We start from the raw sequence: 26,000 nt of genomic DNA, 5'->3' as shown, positions 1-26,000 counted from the left end.
TCATTAGTGGCCCTCGCTGAGTGACATCGTGCAGCTCAATCTGATATACAGTGACCCTGACTCAGCTATTGTAGGCTACAATCTATAAGAAAACCCTGCGTGTGTGCACCCTTTCTCCACTTCTCTTTCCCTCTTAGCGTTGAGCAGATCTGCAGCCCCAAACAAACACTGTCCCACTGGGAGCATTTCAAGGAGATTACAGAGCAACCCTTTTTTCTAGGCCCTTCACCCCAGCGCCGGCTCTTCTTTCCAAACCGAGGGTGAATCACATGTTTTCATTTTACCTTACTGTGAAGGGTTTGTTAAAAAGTTCTTTATAGTCAAACATGGAAGAGAGGAAATATGCTTACGTTCTGCTTGCACCTGGACAAAGTAGCCCAGGGTGAGTGCCATGGTCTGAGAGTCCACTGTGTTCAGGACCTTGGCAGCTGACGTGCCAGACAGAGGGATCCCATTATGCTGGACGTAGTAGGTCATCTCTGCTGGATTCTTCAACCCGGACACTCTGCGGATGCTCACCATCTGTTTGAAGACATTATGTCTTACGCCATAGTCATCAGAAATGATACAGTAGGTCAAGCAGTTAATTAAATTTTTTGCAATTCTGCTTAAAGGATTAAACTGAAATGTTAAGAGCAGTTGTTTAGTGAAAGGTCTCTGGCTTGTTTTGATGGGCAATTAGTAAATGATGAGCTGAGAAGCTCCCTAATTATGAGCCACTGACCACAAGTACTCATCTCGAGTGTTATAACAGTGTTTATCAAAGTGTACGTCTTATGAAATATTCATAGCATTTGAAAGAAGCCAACATAAACAATTTCATTTCACTGACGCCTCTTAAACATGCAAGGGCAGTCTGATAAAATATCAGAGAAGACAAAATAAGCTGATGCCTGCTGTTTTAGTACCTGGACGGTGAAGCTGCCCACAGTTGTGGCTCGTCTAAAACGAGTGCCCTGCTGCCCTGCCAACACAAACAAGTCCGCCAACCGCTGCTCCATTAGACTGGCAAAGCTTTGGTACTGTCCCTCCAGGCTGGCATTATCAACATCCTGGATCACTGCAAGTTCAGTCATGAGGCAGAGCGTAGAGAAATGGTTGTTAAGACAGATAGAACACTGTCCTTGAGGGCAAAAAGTAAAAAAAGAACAAGAAGAAGGTAAAAAATGTGCATGGGTCCTTCTGGTTTATGCAGCCTAAAATGTGTAGAGAAAACTTAAAGGGGACAAGCAAAATAAGCTGAATGTTTTCATGTTTGGGGAAAATCCTAATTCATAAGTACTGCAAAGAATTTATGAATTAGGATATGTGGATGCTTCATAAACTTCTTGATTCCTGCATCACAGAAGACAACAGCAAAACCCCAAATGTGCATTCAGCTGGGAGACTGGATCAGTAAACACCTTTTATTAAGTATGCCTCTTTACTAGGACAGGTCTGGGCCTAGTTTTGACTACAGAACTGCCTTAATTCCTCATTTCTCCATTCTAATATTCGATTTAACTTAACAAGTCGTCTTTACTATGTTTAGGTTCCTATATGCATTGACTTGTTGCCATATAACATGCGATTTATGCTCTTAATTATAAACATTTCCAGTTATTTTGGCATTATCTGAATCTCTGAAAACTTTCTCATTACCATCAAAATCATTTACCAAATTCAACCAAGGAGTTAAAACCTAAGCAAGAATCTAACTTTTTAAAAAATTATCTTAAAGAAGAAATGTTGAGCTTTATCTCCAAAGACTTAGGATATGTGGATCAGATGCCATATTCTCCCAGACTATCATGTTGTGGCAATAAAAGATATATAAATTAATGTATAAAATTGGCATAATATATGTTTGAAATTTAAGCTTTTAAGCAAGTATGTATCTTAAGAAACCAAAATGTGTTCAAATCTAATAATTTAATGCTCAAAGGTCTGTTCAAATCTATGAATTTGTTGTAATCTAACAAGTAAAAAAAGACAAGCTGGCACAGAAAAATAAAGTTTTTTTTATTTCTTTTTTCTTTTTTTCTTTTGTACTTTTCTTAATAATGCTAAACAAAAGAAAGAAAGAAACCTCCACACAGGTGCTCCACTTTATCAAAAACTGAAAAAGCATTTCTGTTTGTTGTATGTCTCGCTGGGTGGGAATAAATCTCATTACGGCGGTTCTGACCTTGTAATGACTCAGCCTAATATTGCAGCATGTGCAGGTTGAGAGCCACAAAATCTGATCTGACAGACTCATACCTGAAGCCAACGTACAAATATGCATTCAAACATTGAGATTTATTCATTGATAATATTATTTTGGAACAATAGAAGATACAATAGAAGATTAGACACCACTCTCCCAAAGGAGAATATTTAAATTAAATTAAAATATTTAAAATAATCAAATAAAAAATAATAAATTTTACATTTGCTCAAATTAATTTAAATATCATGTAAGTATGCTACATCCTGTAATTATATAATTAGAAAAATCCAAAATATTCATATCATTTGCAGAAAGAAGAAACATTGTTCAATTTGAAAAGTTACTTTAAACCTGCATGTGCCAAATGTATATATATATATAACTCTGGTTTTAAATGTAAGTTAAGACCAAAGTGAAAAAAAATATAATAAACACAAGCAGACGTTTCTCAAGTTTTAACAAATTATGCATTAATTCCATCATATAATTACTACAACATTGCTTCAATAATGGATGCATGCCTGATAAAAGCACTTTGAGACACTTCAGTTTCAGAAGATGACTTTTTTCTTTACCCAATTAGAGCAATGACATCCTTACCTGTGACTACCCAGAAGTCTCTGGTTTCAACAGACGTGTTCAGATTGTGGTATTCAAGTGCTGCAAAGACAAAGAAACATTAGCATAACGTCCTCTTTTTAAGCTTTTATCTTGTGCACTTTGACTTTATAAAGCTTTTCTTATGCCAAGTGATACATCTTCGATTTGAGTGATTAAAAGGAAACATTTGGAATAGTTTAAATGGCTTTGATTACCCTGTCTCTGAGATGAAATGGTTGACACACATTTTGTGTTTGAGAAAGAGTCTTGTCAAAATTTCCAGAAACATCACAAGGGTAGGCAACAGTTTACACTTTTCCCCATTTTTTTTTTTGTCTTGTCTGTGGTTGAGATATCTGTTCAAAGCCTTGTTATCTCTGAATATCAGACAAATAGAGAAGAGACGATGTGCTTAAAGTCGTATGAGTTCTGGTTGTCTCTGTACTCTTTTACATGTATTTCCTGCCTGATTAAGCTCCTGTGCCGGTGGGGCTTGGAGGGAATGCTGCATCAGTGGCCTCTTAAAGCAGACTTGCATAAGTGCACACTCAGGCGTGTCAGGGGGAGATGGGCGGGGAGCGAAAGGGTGAGAAGAAGAGCAATGGTAATAGAGAGGTTGGAAAAACTGTCAGCAAAATCTGCTGTAGGCAAGCTTAGTTGGATCATCAGAGACAAGGATTCAAATCAAACTGTTTACAATAAGTGGCGGGGGAATAAACCATTAAAGGGCTTTAGGATATATATATATATTTTTTTTAAAAGCAAAAAAATGTATTTTGATCCATAAAACAATTTTTAAAACATTCCTTTTCCACCTATAATTGCTTTTTAATTGCAGACAAAAATTCCCAGCAGAAATGATTTTGAAATGAGGGAGCAATGTCTGGCAGAATATGCTTGTGCCACCCATGTAGAGGAGAACATTATGAATGGTTAAGGTACAGCAAAAACAAGCACAATAAATGATGACAGTTATCTAAAGTATTTGTGGTATTTCATTTGTGTTTGAGTTTCTTTCTATGTCAGTTCCTGCATCTTTTTCAGGAGAGTGTGTCTTCATCTCTTTGCTTGGAAAACGAAATGGATCTGTGGTTAACCAAATGTTTCAGATTAATTTCACCAACGAAGTACAAAAGAAACTAAAGAGGCTCTTCATTTTGGCTCTATCAGACGTCCAATTTATCTCCATTTAACCAGAAAATAAACTAAAAATTAAGATCATAAGAAAAAATATTTCCAGATTGAATTTCGGCAACAAATCCTAACCTTCTGTTCTTCTCAGATTGGAAAACAAAACCTCCATATGTTTTTAAATAAATATCTATCTTCTTCTCTTGTCTGTCTCTAATAATCCACCACAGATTCCACACACTCATCTCATAAAGTCAAGGAAAACTTATGCAACCACATTTTATCTACCAGGCTGAGCTGCTTATCCCCCATCTGCAAATAGATCACATATCTACTGTGATGAGAAATACACAACCAAGACAGTAAATGATGAGTGATAAACTCCAGATTACTTTTAGTAAGACCCAGTAGAGATTCATAGCAATCAAGCATAAATATTTCTGCCAGCTGCAAATCAAGAAATAAAATGCTTTCAGATAAACACATTTTATTTAAAGTAACATTACCGATTAAAAATAAACTTGTTTCTAAATCCTGACGAATGTTATCCATTCTCTCTAGAGAGCCAGGGGAAATAATAAAACAATACAATATAGGTTTAGCTACAAAATATACAATAAGTTAATTGTTCCTTATTGCAAATAACTGTCTCTTAATATTTTTGATTTTGATTTCAATTTTTTTTTTTTTTTTTAAGAAAAGAAATATTCAGAGTTCTTGTTTGTATTTCTTCTATTAGTATATTTGTGAAGATTATATTTTATGATCTTGTTCATTTTTAATTTTGATTAAAGCTTGTTATCTCCAAATCATTCAAGCGGATGCACCGTTCAACAAACTTTTATAATCTACAGCATAATGTTTCCAACACAAAGATGTTTTATCAAGCCTCCAGTTCTCTGTTACTCAAAATGATGGTAACAGAGATTTTTTTTTTTCAGTTTTATTTGTGGCTTGAGAAAGAACAACTACAACCTGATGTAAAGAAATAGGCACTGGATGTGATGAACATGCTTCCATCTGCATGTTTTAAAAGCATCCAGCATCCAGCATCTTTCTTGTTCAGTTTTGGCAAAGTCACAAAGTCTCAGAGACATTGTTTTTATAGATTTTCTGCCTGGAAGCAGACTCAAACATGAAACGACAAAATTAGCCTGTTTTTTTTTTACCATGATGCAAACCAGCATCTGAGGTTTGCATCATGATGGATGTGAAGTGGTAAAAATATTCAACCATTAAAAATGTTCATTTTGCACAACAGCTTCCCCTTCAACTATGTGACAAATAATTGTAGCATTCATAATTTTCAACATCAACTTTTGTCAGAAGTTGGCAAAAGTTTGTTTCAACTGGACTTAAATAAGACGTTCCACCAATCTGCTCAGTGAAAGTCTCAGTTCTAAAGACACCATCTCAGGTCATTTCTTCGAAATATCACATCTGTCACAGGAATGTGACAGACACATTGCTCCAAGTGCTGTCTGTTGCCAGAGGCAGAAAAAAAATGCTCTCAAGGCTGTGATCAGCCGCAAGGTATAACAGGAAAGCGAGTCTCGGTTGTGACTCATGCTGCTCAAATGTCTCAAGCATTAAGTCCTTCGTGATTTTGAGCGTTATTCTACACATAGCAAAAGTCCAGTTTTATCAAGCAAAAGCTGGGGAAAATACAGGCAGCACTTGAGATAGGTTTTAGTTTATCAGGCCAGCTAATAAATACGGGATTACATTTTACCACAAAAGAGGGCAAACTATAAGCAGAGTTTCAGTGTGTATCTAGGTTGCAGCATTGAGCACAGCTCACCGGCATGATGGGAAACCTTAGAGCCAAACCAGAGGAGGTTCATTTAAGGTAAATATGTTTGGGAGACTGACTTCTTTACAGTGGGGACTTCAAGGCATTAATTTAAATTAATTAATCACATATATTTTAACATATTAAAAAAAATAAAATTAAGTAATTATTTGCATCAGGGTTCTTTTTTACATGCAAAGGTTCTGGCTGGAAACAGTAGCAGTGGATTACCAACCCGCTTCTCTTGGCCCATTGGCGGTTAATTTTTGCTATTTGATGGGATGTTGGAAACGACTATTGTTTGCTAGTGGGGAAAACAGCGTCAAAGCATCCGAAATATAATCACAACGTAGCACATGCTGCAGCAAGAACAGACATCACAACGATTGCTTATTCAACCAACATTGATGGTTGAATAAGCTAAATAATAGATTAAAAAGAGTAATATATTTGTTGTTGAGCTCATTTGCTGATTCATTCAATGATTTGGCAGAAAAAAAGGGGTTTTTAAATTGAAAATGTTGCTTATTTTGTCAACATACAGCCTTCTATTAGAATGCGATTAATTGCGATTAATTAGGCACAGACCCTGAAATTATCTTATTTAAAGTTTTAATCGAACCCCAACAAATTTTTTATTTTTTTTGCAAGAAATGCACCTCAACAGCTAGCCTACAGAGTTTGTAATAGAAAATCTGAATAGCTTATCAAGATTGCCTGGCTGTTATGTTAACCAAAAGTATTAGGAAAGTCTTTATGAGAAAAAGAAACAATTACTGAAAACATTTAAAATTTTAACAGCATCTTACTGAAATTATTAAACTAAAACAAGTAGAAATTCTTGATAAAAAGAAAAAAAAAGATATGTAGACAAATGTAGTGCAATAGAAATATACCATGTATTCATTCATGATGTCTCGCTTTAAGAGTTGGTAATATAAAGCATTAACTTTGAAAAACTAATTACAGAAAAAAAGATTATTTTTTTTTAAAATTGCGTTAATGTGCTTTTTAAATGAAAATGACGCAGTGTTTAAATAATAAATATCAAATGTAAAAGGGCAAGAGAGTGTTATACTAGAGTCGAAAATGAAAATGAGAGGAGTACCACTTGATGAGAGAGTTAATGAATAAACAGTGCACAATAAAGGAAAAGTGGAAAAAAAAAAATTTTCAGAGCATATTTTATATCTACGGAGCTTCAACATTTAAAACCTAAAATTAGAGAATATCTGTGGTTGATGAGAAAACTATCAGATGAAAATGTGATCATATCTCATGCCAGAGAGCTCTCAATCCAGATGTTTTATCTTTGGTTTTTATTTCCACCTTTTAAGCAATAATACTGTATTTATACTCCTTGGAGAGGAATGTTAAGAAAGAAATTAATTTCATATGAAGAAAATGTAACAGCAGCTGTATCTCAAATGTAGGAAGAGCCACAGCTCACAGGATAACTACAACATACCAGTTTTTAATAAACCAAGAGAGATTCCTTTGTTAGGGTATATATTATTTTTCATTTATGACTATTATGAACTCATTCTTAAAAAAAAACAAAAAAACATTTGCTCAAATTGAATAACTTTTCTTATTTTGTCATATATTACTTTTTGAAAAAAAAATTGATTAATCACAATTAGCTAAACACAAAGTCTCTTATTAATTAGATTCTTTTAATCGCATCCAACCACTACTTGCTTCTTTTTTCTTTTTTTCTTTTTTTTATCTTAGACCTTTGCCTGTTGTATTTCTTTTTGCGGAGACACATTGGACTCCCACTGGGACTACTGTTTAGTCTCCTGCTGATTCCTGTCACTGCTTATTTATCTTTGCACTTTTAAACAGATGAAGACTGAATATTTCTTCAAACGCTACAGAACAGTCGAGAACACGGGATCACTTGGAAACCGGCAGTCATTTAGGCTGACGGGCACTTTACAAGACAGACTGAGAGGCTCCATGTGGACCACAGCTCATAAAACCTTTCTCTAAATTAACACAATAGATTTGAGGCTGCCAAGGAAACTCTCCCTAATAAAATGCATGCACTCTTTGCAGCAGCAGAATTTGGTATTAATACATTTATTTCAGAGTAGAAAAAAAAAAACGCAACTTACGCTCAGCAACAATAAGAGGAGGATAGAAGAGGAAGTAGCCCACCAGCTCAGCAGAAAACTGACCAAGAAGGTTGGAGGCAACTGTGCCATTAAGAAATACAGTCCCGTTCTTTACAGTGTAGACTAAAGACACAGCAGGAGAGCCTGGTGTCTGAGAAACACTCAGAATCTAGGAAAAGATGAAAAACATCCCAGATATCAGTTTAGCACGAAAACAAGATGCAGACATAGGAAACAACAGAAGGAAATGGAAAGCAACAGAACAGTTAGCTATAAAAGCCAGTGGAAAAAGTGCAGCATATTTTTTATTTAAACGTGACAGTGTCAAATTAGCTTTAATACGTGGTGCACTTTAATGTGGCAGCACATTACAATTAGTACCAACAGTGGTTCACTGGCATAATTACCATACATCTGAAAAGCAGCTGGTGAAAAAAAACAGAAACACTCCAATTCACCAGGGGAGAATTTTGCACAAATGGCGAGCAATTTGCATCTGTTTGAAGCTGCCAAATCTTATAAAACGCCAGATGACTAACAGTAGCAGAGGAGCCCAGCCCAGGCAAATTAAGGTCACTGCATTACCTGAACTCCGAGTCGGCTTTTAGCGCTGAGAACTTTGGCCTGCGCCTCAGAAAACACCTTCTCGAGTCTGTGTTCCATCATTTGTAAGAAGCGACAGGATCGGGGGTCGTCACCTGCCCCCACAAACTGCAACACTGCAACACAAAGAATGGCACAATGTAAGACTTCATGGGCTGCTAGAACTTAGTTCAGATGTACTGTGTATGGTTATAAACTTTACTTTACGCCCATGCATTGTGTCATTTCAGTCTCTGATGTGGTGTGACAAATAAGCATTTCTCTCTTTGCAGGGCAAAGTCACAGCAGGGGGGAAAAAAACACTATGAAGTCTCAAGCTGATCTGTGACACGCTTGTTTTCACCCTGAGTGAGAGTTGGCTGACCTGTTTTCAGCTGGAAGCCAGTGGCGGGGCTGGATCTCCACAGAGCAACAGGAAGAGGCAGGGCTGTCACCATGGGGAGGTACTGTCGCAGGTCTGCAATCAGCTTATCACGGCCGTAGGACATCAAACCCTCTGCTACTACAGAGGGAGGGTAAACTGTCTCCCCTCCTGTCACGTGATAGGCCACCGTCATGTTGGGAGAGCCAAAAACCGTCTCCACCTGAGATTTAAAAAAAAAAACAGGAGACGGCTGTTTACAGATATACCAGACATAATTCACATAGAGCTACTTATGTAAGCAATATGAGTTGGTGAAGTGTCCCTTCGTTAGGTTGAACAACAGCTCAATAGTTTAATAAAATTAAAAATGAAGTTAAAAATGTGCCGGCAGCGTAGAAGGCACAGCTGTGATTCCCGACTTTGAAAGGATTCTTTATCTTAAGGATTGTTATAGTATAGACGTACTCTATTATTAAATGGGATTTGTCTAAAGTTCTCTTGCCACATCAGTAAAATAATAAAAACTCAGAGGGAAGATTTGTATGGAAAAAAATGACTGCTATGATTTTACTCAAACATGATTGTTTACCATTTACTGACAAGGGTACAGATCTAAAACCTATAGATTAAAATAAAACAACTAGAATCAAAACCTGACTAGATCAAAATGTTAAAGCATATTAATGCAAACTTGTATTTTGAATCATCCATTCTGATTAAAAACCTTAGCTCTGTCTGAAGAAAAGACACCCAAGTCATGATGCAACTACCACCATCACTTACTCTGGATATGCTGTTCTTGTGGTGATATTTGATGTGTTTTTATTACCAAATAAATCATTTTGAATGTTAACAGTTTGAGGCTCCATTGTATTCTGCTGAGGTCTAAAATTTCCTTGTTCAGGGTCATATATTGTGCAGTCTACATTATCGGATATTTTAGAGGCTAATTCTAAAACATCAACAAATAAAATGGAGTTGGAAAATCACAGTTGTGGCAAAATGAAAGGAAGTTAAATTTTCAGCTTCATTATTAACTTACTGTGGATACTGACCCAACATTACATACAAATTTTACACCAAAATGTATGCGCCTATAACTTGAGAGAGAGAAGGGGAACAAAAATCAAATCCAAGTCTCTTAAATGTTACCAAATGCCAGTGCGAATCTGTTTATCCACAGTACTGCTGGTACCTCTATTCACAACCAATGTAACATAAATGAAAGAATACTGCAGGCTGTGTGGAATCCAAAATTTCTGTTGTAAATTATCACTTTTGACTACACAGAATAAATCTGGCCACACACTGATACACTGATAGATACATTGAGTAAACCTATCATCATTCAGTTGAAAATATCTTGCCGTTATCTACAGGGTTTTCATGTGCGATGTACTGGTTATTAAATGTGCTTCTTTGAAGAAAAATTGTGATGTTTCAATCCAAGCAAGCCTTTAGCGTATTAACTGCAGTGTGAATAAAAATGTGTAGCCAGGTGTTACATCCCCATCAAATCCAAGTGGGCTCTACTCATGGAGTCTACTCATAAGAATCCATATTTATGGGTATTTATGAGTAGATGTGGAGTAAATACTGATAGAACACATTCCCACAGCACCAATTAACCAACTGCTGGGCAATGGTTTGGGTTTTTAGACCAGAATGTAATGAAGTACCTGAGTTGTAGGAAATGCTATTATGTCAAACGTCGTCTTTTCTTGCCGTGATACAAGCTCTAGTCAAATACAAAAATAAATAAATAAAGTCAAATCAAATTAGGAAAAGCAGTTAGTTATGATATCTGAAAACGTTAAAATCTAATAAAAAGACCAAGGTCTCCTAAAAACTATTCTGATAGTCACAGACGAGCATACGAGGAGAAGACAGTGGATGAAGAATACAGATGTGTCACAAGAACCGGTAAGAACTGAGAGGTTGCTGAGAGAAGGACAAAGAGCAACAACAAAAATAAATAAATCATGATAAGGAGACTGTTAACTCCGTAAGTCTTTTAAGAGATGGCTTTTGTTATGAGACCAGGTGTCTAAGTGCTCAAGCTAGAGCTACACACAGAGTCTCGATGCGTTTTATCCAGAAGAGTTTGACTTTTCCCTGAGTTCTCCTCATCATAAAAGCTGGGATGGGAGCGATGATGGATCTAGGTGTTTTTGTAGGAGAGGTAGAACCATTCACATCTGTTATTGAAACCCATCAAAGAGCCCGCATTGACGATGAGGCCAAAACACTGAGAGCCTCTTGTCTCCGTAGCTGAAAGTTACGTCTCTGCCTCCACACAATTCAGCCTTGTTACAAGCTCTATGAATAGAGCTCTTTATCATCCCTTCATCCTCTCAGGATCAACCCATGTGAAGGTGCTATTAGGAACAAACCCGGTATTTCCTTCGTGAAGAGTAGGACAGACAAATGGAAAAATAAAACAACTACCAAAACAAATTTAAAAAAAAAATACAAGTAGATCTTTAAATTGGCATTAAAAATTCAAAAGTCTTCAAAGTATTTTTAATCTTTAGTCTTGTGTCATTGAGCTAATTCATCAAATCAGCTCGGCACATTTGTCTCCTCCCAGCCGTTTTAGTCTGTAATTAAATGCAAAGGCAATTTCCCCAGCTATCAGCTGCTATAAAGGACCCATGCATTGTTCAAAGAGGTGACCACAGTGCACTGAAGCAAAACACCTTTCAAGACGACTGAGAGACACTGAGGGAGAACATGAGCTTCACATAGTCAGCAGCCAGGTAGAGGCAGAAACACTTATTTCTGGGTTAAGAAATGCAAAAAAAGAGAGCGAAAAATTATATAGCACTGCCCACACTAACTGCAACTTATTACAGACAGAGGGATATTGTTTTTCACACCTAATACAGTTAATTATTACAGAAATATTAAACAACAGGAGCTAAATTACAGCTCACTCTATAGGTAAAACTGATAACACTGATATCCTTGATTCTACATTAAATCAGTCTCGTAGTTTGATATTGAGGATGGCTTTCAGATATTTCTTTGTATATTCAAATAAGAGGAAGGTATTATGTTGGCGAGTCACTTTTAAATTACACATGTGTCCTTTACCAACAAAACATTCCCAAACTTGCAGTAAAACATTTCCATGTACACTCAATGACTTTGATTTGTTAGCGTAAAAACAGACATCCTGAAGTATTCAACCTTTTTACACAAACTAACTATTGTGCTGAGCTAACCAGTACAACCATAGAACTTTAGAAGTAAAGCAACAGAAGACTCCCAAATTTTAAAATTAGATTAAACTAAAACTTATCTCATGATACAAGTGCCAAATCCTAATGAAGCAGCAGAAGAATTAGGAGTTTCTCTTGAAATCCTTATCAGCTCTCTTTCCTGCCATAAAATCATTCCCCTCCAAGAGGTGAGAGCAGTGGTGTATCTAGGCCTGTTTTAGGGGTGCTAAAACAGGTCAGCTAAATTGTCGTGGCGGGAGCTAAAAGCCCCCCTTGAACGCCGCGCACCGACGCTGCCGTCACGGTTGCCTAGAGACAGTCACTACGCAGCCGCGGTGAGCTGCTATCAACCCGCTTCTTTTTAAAACGCCCTCGACCCGATTCCATGTCCTTAGAAGCAAAAACGCTTTTAAAAATACAGACGTGAGTGAAACGACGCGCATTATAAGCTGAACAATTTCAGTGAGGATGGAAGCCGTGTACATAGAAAGACAAAAAAAAGTGTCCGTCGTGGCTCAGTGTGCTGCTGTATGATAAATCAGCGTCTCTTCATCCTCAATCGTCTCCTGAGGCTGACATGGTACAGAACATTTAGTTATGATTGATTAAGTTTCTTATTGTGATTCTAGTTGATTATTATGGTTTGAATCTTTGTTTAGGATATTCAGTTGGGTTATATTTAATAAATAATAGCACTAGCCAAAATAAGTGGCCATTTAAAGCACAAATCATACGAATATAGTAATATATATTATTAAGTAAGGTCAAACTAAAGAACAGTTCAGAATGTTAGGCTGTTTCTGTGAGAACAGAAAGGTGTTTGGTACTTAAACTATGATAGGCCCACTTCATTAACTGTAAACTGAAATAGTAAAACCCCGACTCATAACATCTACTTTTTCATAGATGGACATTCATTCTTGTTTTAAGAAAAAAGCCCAACATCTGCAGAACGTTCAGATAAAAATAAGGGTAATGCAATTTCTAAATGATTTTCAAATAAAGTTCAGGTGAGGATGGAAACCGTGTACATAGAAAGACGTTTACCTTGATAATAAACTGGTTTTAGGTTTATTAATCCTATGCAATAAGTAAAATGTTTTTCAAATGACTGGAAATGCAAAGTTTTGAGTAGATTTTATTTTAATTTCCGGGGGAGCAGACCACACTAGGAGTGTGTCACTCCACAGCTGCTTGTGTCTCATTAATGTTAGCAGATGTTGGCAAGTATGATGTGGTCTTGAGATTCTGTTTCAAACTGAGTTTATACACCTCTGGAAAAAATTTTAAGTTTCTCTGATTTTACTCTTTATAAGTATATGTTTGAGTAAAATTAACATTGTTCTTTTGTTCTGTGAATTACTGACAACATGTCTCTTAATTTAGATTGTGAATGTATGTAAATAAGCAGTTAGATTTAGAAAACTGCACCAATGAATATCTTCTCATGGGTCTTAACCCTGCTGGGGGTTAAGCACCTCCAAAAGGTCAGATCCTAAAATTGCCCCTGCCGAACACAAAGGCCATTTTGTGCATGCACTGGATTTATTATTGGGGAAACACTAAGAGGTTTCATTTAATCTATCTTTTTTTTCCCCCCTTTTTTGACCAAATCCAATGTATGCAAAATGTTGCTGCAATACCAGCAATATTGCTGTAGATTGTTTATAAAGACGTGACTCTGGTCATCCATAAAAAACTAAACGACATCATCTTCAATGTTGGTACAGTAACTCAAATTTGTGGCACCACACTGTGTCTTCTGGGAGCCAGTCAACCTAATTTCTATATTAATCTTCATCTCTTCTGTAATAGCCTACATCAGGGTCCTTGGTATGATTCCACACATCCAGTTTTCTTGCAAGGGTAAAATGAAGAGCAACTCACCATTGCTTCACTGAACAACTGTTTCTCAAATAGTGAAAAAAAAACAATTCAGCATAAGTAGATTTAGTTCTGCAAAAAATGTAAATACTCCCAACCTGCTGCTGCCATTACATGGGAGCTGTTTCTTTTCTGTGAATTCATCTGGTAAATCACATCCAAAGCTTTTTTTAAAGCTGCTTCATCCTGTTGACCTTTGCTTCTTCCTCCACAGGCTACGGTTTAACCTCGCCTTCATCCCTGCTGCCCCCCCTTAAATCTGACTTAATCAGTGTCATGTACATCAGTGATGTTGCTCTGTCTGTTGTTTAGTGGGTAAGGGGGGGGGTCTTCCTGCCGCTCTCCCTACCTCAGGCATTTTACATTTGCATGAGGAAGGTCAGGGAGGGCTCTAACAGACAAACACCAAAAATAAAAAAGACTTTGGAGACAGGAGGCTGGTGTAAGCACACAATAATGTGCAGTAATCGTGTGATCTGCAGATTCTTTCAACTTCTGTGTTATCAGTGAATGTAACAAATCTCTGCAGCCAAACACCAAACACCTTTTCACACCCACATAAAACTACACACATATTATATACTGTAGAATAAGCATTCTTACCTGTGCTTGGGCTGATGTGTCATTCAAAGCTTTTCTGAGGCCTTGACTCAGTCCCCTGCGCAAGTTCTGCCTCTGAATGCTATCCAGCCTATTCCGTCTTACGTAGATTGACACAACTAAAACAGACAAAGAAGAAAAGTCAATTTGGAAACAAAGCATGACAGAAAATAATATTCTTCTTCTCCAGAGTTTACCTGTTTTCACCCATAACCTCTCAGTTATGTTGCACTGTGGCTGTGGAGCCTCTGTGGTCGTGGTGAAAGGTGAGACGAAGACAGCGGTGACCCCCCTCGGGGGGTTTGCTCTTTGGTTGGGTAATGTGAACGTTCTTCTGCTGGTATAAGTCCTGATGGTTGTGGTGGTTCTTCTGGTAACGGGTTTGGGCTGTAGAGTGGTCGTGGTAGTCGACGCCATCATTACTTTCGGAGAAGGCGTGCTAGTGGTGGGAGGTTTTGTAGGTGGCGATGTGGTTGTTGTGGTGAGCTTCACAGGGGCTGTCGGGGTATCGTGTTGCGGGGTCACCAGTGATACCTGAGATGTGTTCTCGATGGGCCCAGCAGAAAGGATTATCCTTTCTGACTGAGAAGAGCTTAAACTAACCTCATTTTCTTTGGGGAAAGTGGACACAACTGATTTAGATGTTCCAGCTGTAAGATCATCCATTTCTGACTCTGCAAGAACAAATGCCTCAGTCACTTGTTGTGAGTGATCAGAACCTAATGTTAAGGTCAAAGCTGGTGAAAACCAAAGGAATGATACTTTTGATGGGTGTAAGTTTGGTGGTGTTGACAATATGTTAGTTGAATAAAACACTGAAGAGATTTTTTATAAGTATGAGGAGGACAACTGAGAGAATGAAGGTGATGGAAAAGCAATTGACTATGATGGAGACTGACATAAGAATGAAAGAAGTGGGTTAGATAGTAAAGCTGACCTCTGTGGTTCGGCATTAAAATAATATTTGATAGTGTAACAGCCGAGTCAATTGCATACTTGGGATATGGGGCTTTCATGCTCTTATACCTCAGTACAAGAAGAGTAGGTTGTGATAGTATTTCAGGGTTAGTAGTTATAGAAAAAAAAAAGAGTAGAGACACATCTGAACTCCAGACAGATGTAGCAGAAGTTCCTATAATAACTCTGACAGTCCACTGGAAGACACGGCAGATCTAGGAAGAGCCAAAGACAAATCAGGACTTTAGTTCTTATAGTCTGAAGTCCCTAGAGCAAAGGTAGAAAATGCATGCTCTCCAAAGGTCAGATACATTAGAAATGGACTACTGGTGGCAGCTGTTGAATCATCCAAATTCAAAAAATGCATATTATGCTCTTGCTTGTCTTCCAGTTTTTGATGTTCATGTGATGAGCCATCTGCTGCTAAATTAGATTTAGCACTGTCAAAGCTGCTAGACGCGCTTCCTGCTTTAAAAGCACTGCTTTGAACCAGAACTGGCTTGGTGGCTTTCCACTTTGTATACAGAGCCATTAGTTTTTTGCCAGAGCTGAAAATAGCACTCAATGTCTTCACGCTGTTTTGTCCGTCACTAAAAGAGGTAGTTACTGCAAAGGGAGCGGCTAAGGCAATGGTTTTTTTGCTGGCTCAAAATTGAATTTGATTCCTCTCTGCTCTTGCTAGTGATTGATCTCACAGCAGAGAAATTTGTGTCATTAGTGTCAGGAGGGGTTTTGCTAAAGAGGAAGAAGAATAACTGGCATAGAATTCAACCGAAGGGCTTTTAACAGGTTTTAATATGCGATCAAATCTTTCAGGTGAGGGCAATTTAGCAGAAGACATTCTGCTACAGTCTGTGTAAAAAACAAACAAACAAACAAAGGTGTTTTTTAAGACATTAAAGATAGACTTCAAAAAGTCTGTCAACTGCCCTGTCTTGTAAAATGCTGAATCTCTGATTATCATAAACTCTTCCTTTCTATTGAAAAAAGGGAGTAACGTAAATACTTTTGGCATTTCAGTGGAAGTCTTTTGGATACTGGTTTTTATGCGACATGTCTGACATTATGTGATTTTGTTTTCTTTCTTGGAAGTCATCTTCGTTCTCTGATCTTCTAGAAGTTGAGGTTAAAGCAGGATCCTCAACAGGGACTTTATTTTAGGAGGCTGTTTTGAGGATGTCTGCTCCAAAATCAACTTCTCCACATAGAGTCCAAGTGAATTGGGCTTTATTCAGATTTCATGATTGTTATTTAACTGCTTAATGTTCAGTCATTCAGGTTGTTTTCCTTGCATCCACTCGCTGCTCAAAAGGAGATTTTGCCCTTTTGTTGGGTGTAAATATCATTAGCGCTGTCCAGCCTGTGTGGGCTACATCCTTGAAAGTGCCGTTATTGTTACAAATTCCTCAACATCTCTCAGTGCATCTGACTTTGATGTGGACGAGGCTGAGGGGGCGAAAGCGTCGGCGGGGTCAGGTCTCAGCTGAGTAAGTGAAAGTGAGTTATTCAGGTGAGATGGCATGTAAGCAGATCCCAGCTCAGCCCCCGCCATCTCTCCCTGGTTGTAATTTATATTGATAGCAGGAAGTCTGGGACTGCTTTGACCTGCTGCCATCAGTAAATCACCAGGGTTAGATCATGCATCTTCTTAGGAGGACGCTACAGAAACGTGGGTTTGTGCTGGCTTGGCCGCTGTGGTTTGAGAGGGAGGCATTCGATCTGATGAAGATTGGGAGAAACAACAAAAAAGAAACCTATTTGCTGGTTGTGAAGGTTGTTGCCGGTGTCACAGTTGGATTACCAAAATGTGAAATGATTGATGACATGCCTTTACTACTTCTACAGGATAAAGCGTGACTATCAGCTGTAGTCTTGTCTTGATTCCTAATAAAGGCTGTTCGGTGTAACATCTGCTGTGTGACATGACTAGAAAGTGAATAGCCTTTAGCACGGGCAGACAGCAGTGCTGATGTGGGATTATGTGAAACTCCCTGCTGCCTCTGAACTGCATGACTCCTTTGATTGGATGAAATTGGAGAGCTGTTTTTAAGATTATCAGCAGATGCAGAGTTCAGGCTTATGTTCAGATTTTGAATGAATCCATATAAATTAACTAAATGATTCAGACCATTGTTTGGAGTAGAATAAAAAGTGCTGGTCACTGGCCCAAGTAAGACAAAATGACTGTCATTTTATCTTCTCTGCTGGGCTTACTTGGGAACATTGATGACTCGCTTGTGGCGTTTTGTGTATCCTATTAAACAACATATGCTGTAGGTCACCAACCCTATAAGAGGTGGATTTTGCTGGTCTAAAGCTGTCTACCCAAGCCCGAGGCTCAGCAAGTAATAACGTTGATACCTCTATCTGAGAAGCAGGCTGTGTTGGACGCACTCCCCTGACCCTGAGATGAAACAGCTTTGTTTATCTGCTCAGTGGAAGATGACTGAAAAAATAAAGATAACAAGAACGATGGCACGAAGAAGAAAGATGGTGCTGGGTCGACATTGATGTCAATGTTAAAATTGAAATGATGAGCGGTTCTGCTTTCCATCTATAAATGACACATAATGGCTTGGAGGCATGGTAGGTAGGGTATTTTTTAGAATGGCTAAAAACCAGACCTGAGCGTGCTCTGAAGCTGTCTCCGACTGACGATGATGAGGAGGACATGTCTGAGTCTTGGCTGGAACTATGTGAAGGCCATTGGGTGGTGAGTGTTTCATCCTTGCTGATAGTTGGCAAGTTTTTACTTTGATCAAGGCTCACTGGATGTTTGACAGTTCCTGCCATCACAGTTAGGATGGAGGAAAAAGCCGGCTGTCCCGATAAACCTTCGCCCTCTACATCTGCGTTGCTGTCCGGGTGAACCACTTGGAAAGGCACCTCCCCCATCGCTGACACCTCAGCCATTGGTTGGACATGAGGACTGAATGTGGAGCTCCTCGGTGGGGAGCCAGAGGCATCATAGGTGGGTTTTTCTGCAAAAAGAACATAAAGAGAAGATTATTTATTTTTACTTTTATGTATAGCCCTATTTAGATGCCATTTTCTGAGTCAACTTATCCACCACTAACACTATGTACATCTATCTGGCATAGAAATCTATATATCGTCAATACCAACTTCGTTGTGCAGGGACATGAGGTGGAAACATGCCACCAGAGAGGTTGGCCTCAACATGCTTTGACAGCCAATAAAGGAAAGTAATAAACTATATCACAATTATAGTAAATTCCCAGGAAATGCTGTTAGATTACTGCAATAATTACCTGTCAGTCAAAGGTTGCACATTCTTTTGAAAATGAAGTGTAATACAAAGTTTTCAGAAATTATATGACTGTATTAAATTATACATTAGATCTAAGCATTTAAATGGCTATAACCTTGATTTATGAAAATACTTAAATAGAAAGAAATTGTCACATGTGTACCAAAGGGTTTGCTGTGAGTTGCATGAAATGGAAGTAGGAGTGGCTGTGGAGGGAGGTAAAGCTTTAAACAAATGCAGGTCAATTACCATTTACCATGTAGGATGGGGCGAAATGCTACAAACTCAAATTGGTCAACAATTACATAGAGAGCACTGAGGATGACAGTCAATGGTTAATAAAGATCTAAACTAAGGACTCGATTTAATAAAAAGGACAGTTCTGCAGCACTGTCACAATCTTAATGTTACCTACACCGCGTATACTGACTAAATTATATTACGATATTTCTCAATAAAGATGTAACAGATAACAACCACAGATCAAAACTAGTCAATTTTACATTGATTAACTGTGACCTTTTTCTGAAAATAAAAAACATTTACATATTCCAGCATTTAAATATGTCAATAAACAACATGATCTCTGAGGAAATTTGTTTTAACTTTAGTAGAAATCAAAAAAAGGCAAGAAATATAAACTTTGGTAAGTTAATATTTTGTAAGTCCCCTTAGCTCTTCTTTTCCCAATTTTTTGAACAGAAACAAAGGTAACATCAGTGATTTTGTTTCTATTATAGTCCTCAATAAAAAATAAAATCAGAAGTCAGTGCATAAAAAAAGTGCCTGGTTAGCACATCGTGTTGCCTTAACCTTGACAGTTAATGCCAGCATAAAGTTTGCTTACTTACTGTATGTACACAACATTTTGCCTCGAAGGATTTTCAAATTAACAAGCAAGTGTCACAGTGGGCAAAGCAAAAGCAGCTCATCTACTCCCCTTCACACCCACACACACACAGAGACAAGCACTGAAACTTGTAAGGTACAAAGGTGATGTGTTACTCAAGGCTGGCAGGTATTTTTGCTTAACCACTGCTATGTTGAGGGAGGATTTGGGGTTTGACCAAGCACTCAAGTAAACAGAAAAAAAATCAAATAGTATTCATTTTATTCAGTTTTTCTTCTATTAAGTATGCTACTCACTTTGTTCATTTCTTATTTTTGTCTTTATGGGGAATGTTTCAAAGCTGTAGTCAAGGCTTTTCTACATTGTTACAAAAATACTTCTACAAAATAAAATATTACTTTAAGTTGTTTTCTCTGGTGCACTGAACAATTGAAATATTTCTTTTTCCTTGTGCAAATGTTAAGACCTTCATAAACACTGCTCTGAGCCCAGGTTTGGGGAGTAAATGCATTTTTCTGACATTCCCCGACAGCATACCGAGGGCAGACAGTGGTGCATTCCCTAACGAAAGAAAACAGAGGCAACCCTTAAAGTGGAACAAAAGGAATTATTCAAAAGGTTGCAGCTATAAGCTGACCTGAAATCTGACTTCCTAAAAAACACAATAAGGACTCCCGGCGCAAAGCTGTTTGCACTTGCAAAAATCACAGCTCAGAAATAGGTAGCATAATGGATGTGGAGAGCAGAAACCAACAACAAGATGCTGGTGGTGATTACCAGACTGAATTCAGCTGAAGTGGATTTGTCTTTTGTCCATTTCCGTCCTCTTAGCTGCCCTTATTTGTGGCACGTTATCGACTCGACCAAACAGGGTTTCTTTCTTCCATTTTTAAAACTTAGCAGTCGTGTCACATCTGCCGCCCCCTTAGCAAGTTTCCACCGCTGAACTGCAGCAGCTCACACACTCATGTACGACTGCCGTTTCTGAGCAGACATGAGCAATGGTGTTTGAGGAAACCTTATAATGTCTGCAAGACGATCCAGCTTTATTTCATTTGTTTCATAAATCTCTAATTGGTCAAAATGTGAAGAGCTAAATTGTTTTTCACATTGTGAAATTGCTTTTCACATTGTGAAATGTTGAATGTGTTCTCACAAGCTGTTGATATGAAGAGAAATTACAATTACGCACTCACAATATGACCACTAACAAAACAAAGGACATGTGTCCCGCTTCAAGGCCACAAAGAGGTCAGTGAGGTCTTCTACAGCCAATTAGGAAGCCCAGCGGCATCATAAATGTGACTGTATGCAAGAGATGCCAGCGCAATTGGAGGTGTGAGGTTCACCTGTGGTTTGCCACCTGCTCTGACGGCACGGAGCGTAAGGGGACATTCTCAGCAGCATACAAAAGGACAAGGTGTGCAGATGAAAGGAGAGAGGAGGAAGTAAATGATGAGCTGGGAATTAAAGAGAAATTAATAAGAGGTGACACATGATTGAACTCAGGCTCTCTGAGTATGAAAATCAAATTTCTTTCTAAGTTTGCAGGTACAAAAAATAATATAAATAACTGTTTTTGCCTTTAAAATGTATTAAAACACAATAATACTGTAAGTATTTATGTTGATGTTTTGGTGTTTTTTTGTGTTTTTTTACAGTGAACACACTAAATGAAAACAGTGGAATTTTAATTGTTGCACCAACACAGTTTAGCTAAAGTGAATTAACAAGGTTTTACAGATATAAATCTCAAAAGTGTGACATGCATTCACTTTTACACTCCTCTTACTTTTACACTCCTAAGGAAAAGTGTGGGCAGTCATTATTTTCTTATTTCACCTAATAAGAAAATAATGTCCACTTGTAAAAATTGAATCTCTGTATAGATACAGCTTTTCTACAAAGGTAGTTCAAGAGTCAGAGAAGATTTTTGAACAAACAGGTGAAGACCAAGGAAGACATGAGGATATAAAACAATATTTGTAGCTACAAACTTGTGGCCAAGGAGTAAGAGCACATTAATCATAGAGGCAGTCCAGAGGGCTACTGTAAGGACCTGCAGAGATTTACAACTGCAATGAGAGAATTTGTTGACAAAACATCTATTAGTTGCAAACTTCATAAATCTTTTTTTTTTTTTTTTATGGAAGTACAAAAAGCTAAAAGTCCACAACCCATGTTGGCAGGCCTGACAGTCAAAGTGCTCTGGTCAGATGCTTCCAAAACTGAGCCTCTTTGTCCACAGGCAAAAGATTGTGTTAAAGAAAATTAACATAGCACATCACCCTGGACACACCAGTCCAATGGCCTCATGATCTGCCTCATTTCTCCAGGAATAAGGCAAATCAGAATTGAATGGAAAACTGATGTAGCCAATACAGGGCAATCCTGCAGGGGAACTGTTTGAAGCGAAAGAAGTCACAAAATGTACAAAAAAAATGGAAATAATAATTTTGTCAGGAACCATAAAGCAAATTAGAACAGAAGTGCATTTAAGCTGAGCTTTGCTTCAAGTTAAATACCAAAATGCATTGACAAAAACATGGAGAACAAGAATAAGAATATAATTCAAAGATTCAATGGAATATTTCTCTGTTATTTCTCATTTAAATAGATGCTGAAGAGATTAAATTTATATACATAAAAAAATGTATTTGCTTTTCATCTGTTTACCTTTGCAATAAAATCAAAGACTTGAATATTAATGTAAATGTTGGTCATTGAACAGATAAGTATCTTGAGATAAACAATCAATTCAAAGTAAACTTCAAAAGCACCAACTTTTGTCAGCTTTCATTTGAGCAGGGACACATAAACTGTCTTAAGTTTTGATTTAAAAGTGCCTGTAAATATATTCGGTCAATTGCTCTTATTTATATCAGTGGAACCCTTTATTAAGTGTGTCAAAAATTATTCACACAGATGAGCATCTGTTATTGAAACAAAGAGTTGTTATGTGCAGGAAATATTGGTCACCGTTAAATACAAATATCCATTCTACTCTTAACACAACACCCATTACCACAGGCTCCAGAAAGAAATTAATATTTGATAGGTCATTTCATTACAAAACACTTGGTTTTAGTGTACTTTTAAAAAATAAAAATAAAAAGAAGGCTCTATCACCCTGCCTTGTATTTAAAACTTTCTTCTTCCCAACCCTGGTCCTCAAGGCCTGTTGTAGAGTTTTCCCTGCTCTAACGTGCCTGATTCAACTGATTGCTGTACAACAAACGCCTGTTAATCAGTCATAAATTGAAATCAGCTGGACTGAAGCAAGGAAATACCTAAAACCTGCAGGGCAGTGTGCCTTGAGGACCAGAGTTGGGAAACACTGAACCAGCAGGCCCAAACCACAGACCTCATTTTCACACTGATTTTCCCCCCTCTGCTGGCAGCATTATCTTTGTGCTACCAGGGCGCAGACGTGACACTAGTGGGGCCTGCACTGCTCCACTCTTATTATGCACACACTTTCTTTTTGCTTTGAGCTGTTTTTGTTCTCTCATGTGCAGAAAACAGTAAACAAGGCAGTATAATTCAAATAGTAGCCTAACGGTCCGCTGCGAGCACAGAAACACGCTGAAGAGTCCGGGTCAAGCTGTTTTCTTTTTCTTTTATTATTATTTTTATGGAAAGTGCCTGAAAAGTATATTTTACGCATTGGCTCGTATAGAAAAGGAGTTCCACACACAACTGCTTTGAGCTGTTGTTCTTTTGAAATTATAAAAAAAAAACGCAGCTGAACGTATGCATTTTCATCTGGTTTCAAGCTTGGAGAAGAAAAACCTGCAGGTTGTGGCTGAGATGGGCCAACAGGATAGTTGTAAAGTATGTTACACAGGCTGAACGTTTTCATTTTTCTACATATGTTTTTATGAACACTCAACCTGAGTGCAGTTTTTTGGGAATTTTATCTGACAAGCCATCACAAAGTAGAGCACGGAAAAAAGAAAAGTGTTGTGTGCATTTCCATGAATCCACTTTCAGACAACTCTGTGCAGAAACTGTATTTGCTGCCAACAGGGTTTCACACCATTTGAAGCATTTCAATACCAGCTTTACGCATCTAGAAGCAGAAATATTCCATCATTATTCCACCACTGGGCAACAGGCATGGGACAGACCACCAGTTCATCACTAGGCAACAAAAGACAAACAAACATGTACGCACTCACACCTAGAACAATTCATGTTATGGACTGTGGGAAAAATCTGGAGTACACAGAGAGAAGCCACACATCCGCAGGGAGAACATTCAAACTCCATCCACAAAGAACCCCGAATTCAAACCCAGAGTGTGTTTAGCTTGGTGGTGATTTTCTGTCAGGTCATGCATCACTGGATTTATCATTCACAAGTCACTAGATTTGTAGTTTGGCAATGGTTTTCTTCCTCCACACTTCCATAAATTTTCATATTTTGAAGGCCACAACTAATAATTGTTATTTCAACAACTTCAGTTACATCCCTGTGCGACAATCAAATCTGGGAACACTGTTTTATAACCGTTCTGTTTTTCATCTGTTACGAAATTTTACATGCGGCTTCTAATGGTAGCAAATTATTAACATTTGGCCTGAAATTTACTGTTGCTAATGCTTAGGACATTTCGGATCGAAAAAAGCTCGGCAGTGGTCAAATCAATCAATCAATCAATGTAAATGCTCTGTCTAAATTAACCCATTTTGCATGCATTGTTTTATTAATGATGGGGTAAGTGAAAAAAAAACTATGTAACAGCAAACAGAACAGTGACTCAGAGGAAGAGCTGCTCTCACCATCTTTCTCTCTTTCTCCTGCCCCGTCTTCCTTTCCCTCCAGATGAACATGCAGGCACTTTTTCAGCCTGACAAGTCAACAGAGTGACTCCAGTGCTGAAGCAGCTCAGGACACTCTAGTTATTAAGGCTTATGTTGTTGCAGTCATGTCCACTCCTATTACAGTTTATGGAGCATGTTCTCTGCTGCCCGTGTTCCAATGTTCCAACTCAAATTATTTGGGTTTCAGTGGAAAAAAAAAATATATATATATATATATATATATATATATATATATATATATATATATATATATATATATATATATATATATATTGTATTCTGGTCATATTATAGACATCCTTTCTTAAATGTTTCAAATACAAGGAGCCCTCTACCTGTTTCAGTCATATAAAAGCAAAAAAAAAACATCTAAGCAGGCATGGTCATGTCAAGTAGGATGAGCCTAGTCATGAAATTATGAATGGTACACTGTGCTCTCTAAAATAAATGTTACAATCATCTCCTCCTGTATTTGCACCTCTGTGTGGTGCATTAGACCAATCATCCCATTGAGAGTCTCTTCTTGTTTGTCACTGCCGGTACTGGCTGAGTACAGGACACTCATAGTCCTCTAACTCTTGGCTTTTGCCAAAAGCCTTTTTTAGGAAGCGACAAAATCCGCATTCTCTCCGGGCTCAGGTAAGTGAACACATATCTGATTTCACAGGCTGTTCAGCGACTACAGAGGAACAAAGGTCAGCATGGAGGGATTATGTAATTCCACAATTTCTATCACATGTTTAAACTTCTTGCTGCAAGGCCACACCACTGTTCAGCCTGAGCGGTCAGCAATTATGTAAATTATCAAAAAATTATAAATGGCATCAAGCTGCTAAGGATAATTAAAGACGCAAAAGCAATTTGACAGGTCGCTAGTCTGTTGCAGGGCAACACAGAAACATACAGGACAAACAACTATGCACAAACACACCTAGGGAGAATTTGAACAAAACCAGTAAAAAATGCTTGTGTTGGTGAATGGCAAGAGAACCCAGCATACAAAAGAACATAAATATAAAAGATGAGTGTTCTTCTTTCTGCTTTGGGTTCAATGAAAGAGACCCTAGATAATGAGTAGTCTTTCCAGGTGATGAAAGAAGTAAATTCATCATTTATTTCTCAGTAACAAGACTCAATTAAAAAAAAAAATAGCCTTGCACAAGTTTCTGCTGTTTAGGCAAGGACAGAATTTTATATTCTTTATGACTTGACTAAGTGACCACCTGTTTATCTGATAAAACATTTCCTACTTAATTACCTCACGCAAAATCGATACACAGTAAGGTTGAAGTTAGTCCTCACCAATAAAATGAAAATCTGTCAGGCTTTGGTGAGTAAAACAAGCTGTGTTCCATCAACAAACACTCTGATCTGTACAGATGTATTGTGTGTAAACATGTAGGAGCACGTCTGAGCAGAACATTCTTTTGATGACTGCAGTGATCCAGGGAACCTCGTTGAGCCAGACATGATGACTGAAAGTCAGAAGCCTCAGAGAGTTTCTTCAGGCGATTGCAGATCAGTAAAGATAAGATTTTTTTTACATCCTACACCATGTCCAGAGGCAAAGCTGGCCTCTCAATCACG

General features: G+C 37.8%; 1 protein-coding gene across 2 annotated transcripts in view; it reads right to left on the bottom strand.

Moving 5' to 3' along the window:
• Positions 1–26,000, bottom strand: part of kiaa1549lb (KIAA1549-like b) — a 68,584-nt gene that overhangs the window by 22,421 nt on the left and 20,163 nt on the right. For both annotated transcript variants that reach the window (XM_044137040.1, XM_044137043.1), the window contains exons 2-10: positions 18,091–18,447; positions 14,707–15,183; positions 14,513–14,628; positions 8,802–9,021; positions 8,420–8,553; positions 7,835–8,003; positions 2,792–2,851; positions 909–1,060; positions 351–522 (exon numbers count right to left, since the gene is read on the bottom strand). In XM_044137040.1, the coding sequence (XP_043992975.1) occupies positions 351–522; positions 909–1,060; positions 2,792–2,851; positions 7,835–8,003; positions 8,420–8,553; positions 8,802–9,021; positions 14,513–14,628; positions 14,707–15,183; positions 18,091–18,447 (1,857 nt within the window). The remainder of the gene's footprint in view (positions 1–350; positions 523–908; positions 1,061–2,791; positions 2,852–7,834; positions 8,004–8,419; positions 8,554–8,801; positions 9,022–14,512; positions 14,629–14,706; positions 15,184–18,090; positions 18,448–26,000) is intronic.

Source organism: Gambusia affinis, linkage group LG02, assembly GCF_019740435.1.
Source record: "Gambusia affinis linkage group LG02, SWU_Gaff_1.0, whole genome shotgun sequence".
Classification (NCBI taxonomy): Eukaryota; Metazoa; Chordata; class Actinopteri; order Cyprinodontiformes; family Poeciliidae; genus Gambusia; species Gambusia affinis.
Note: the sequence above shows the minus strand (reverse complement) of the source record. Positions and strands in the feature narration are given on the sequence as shown.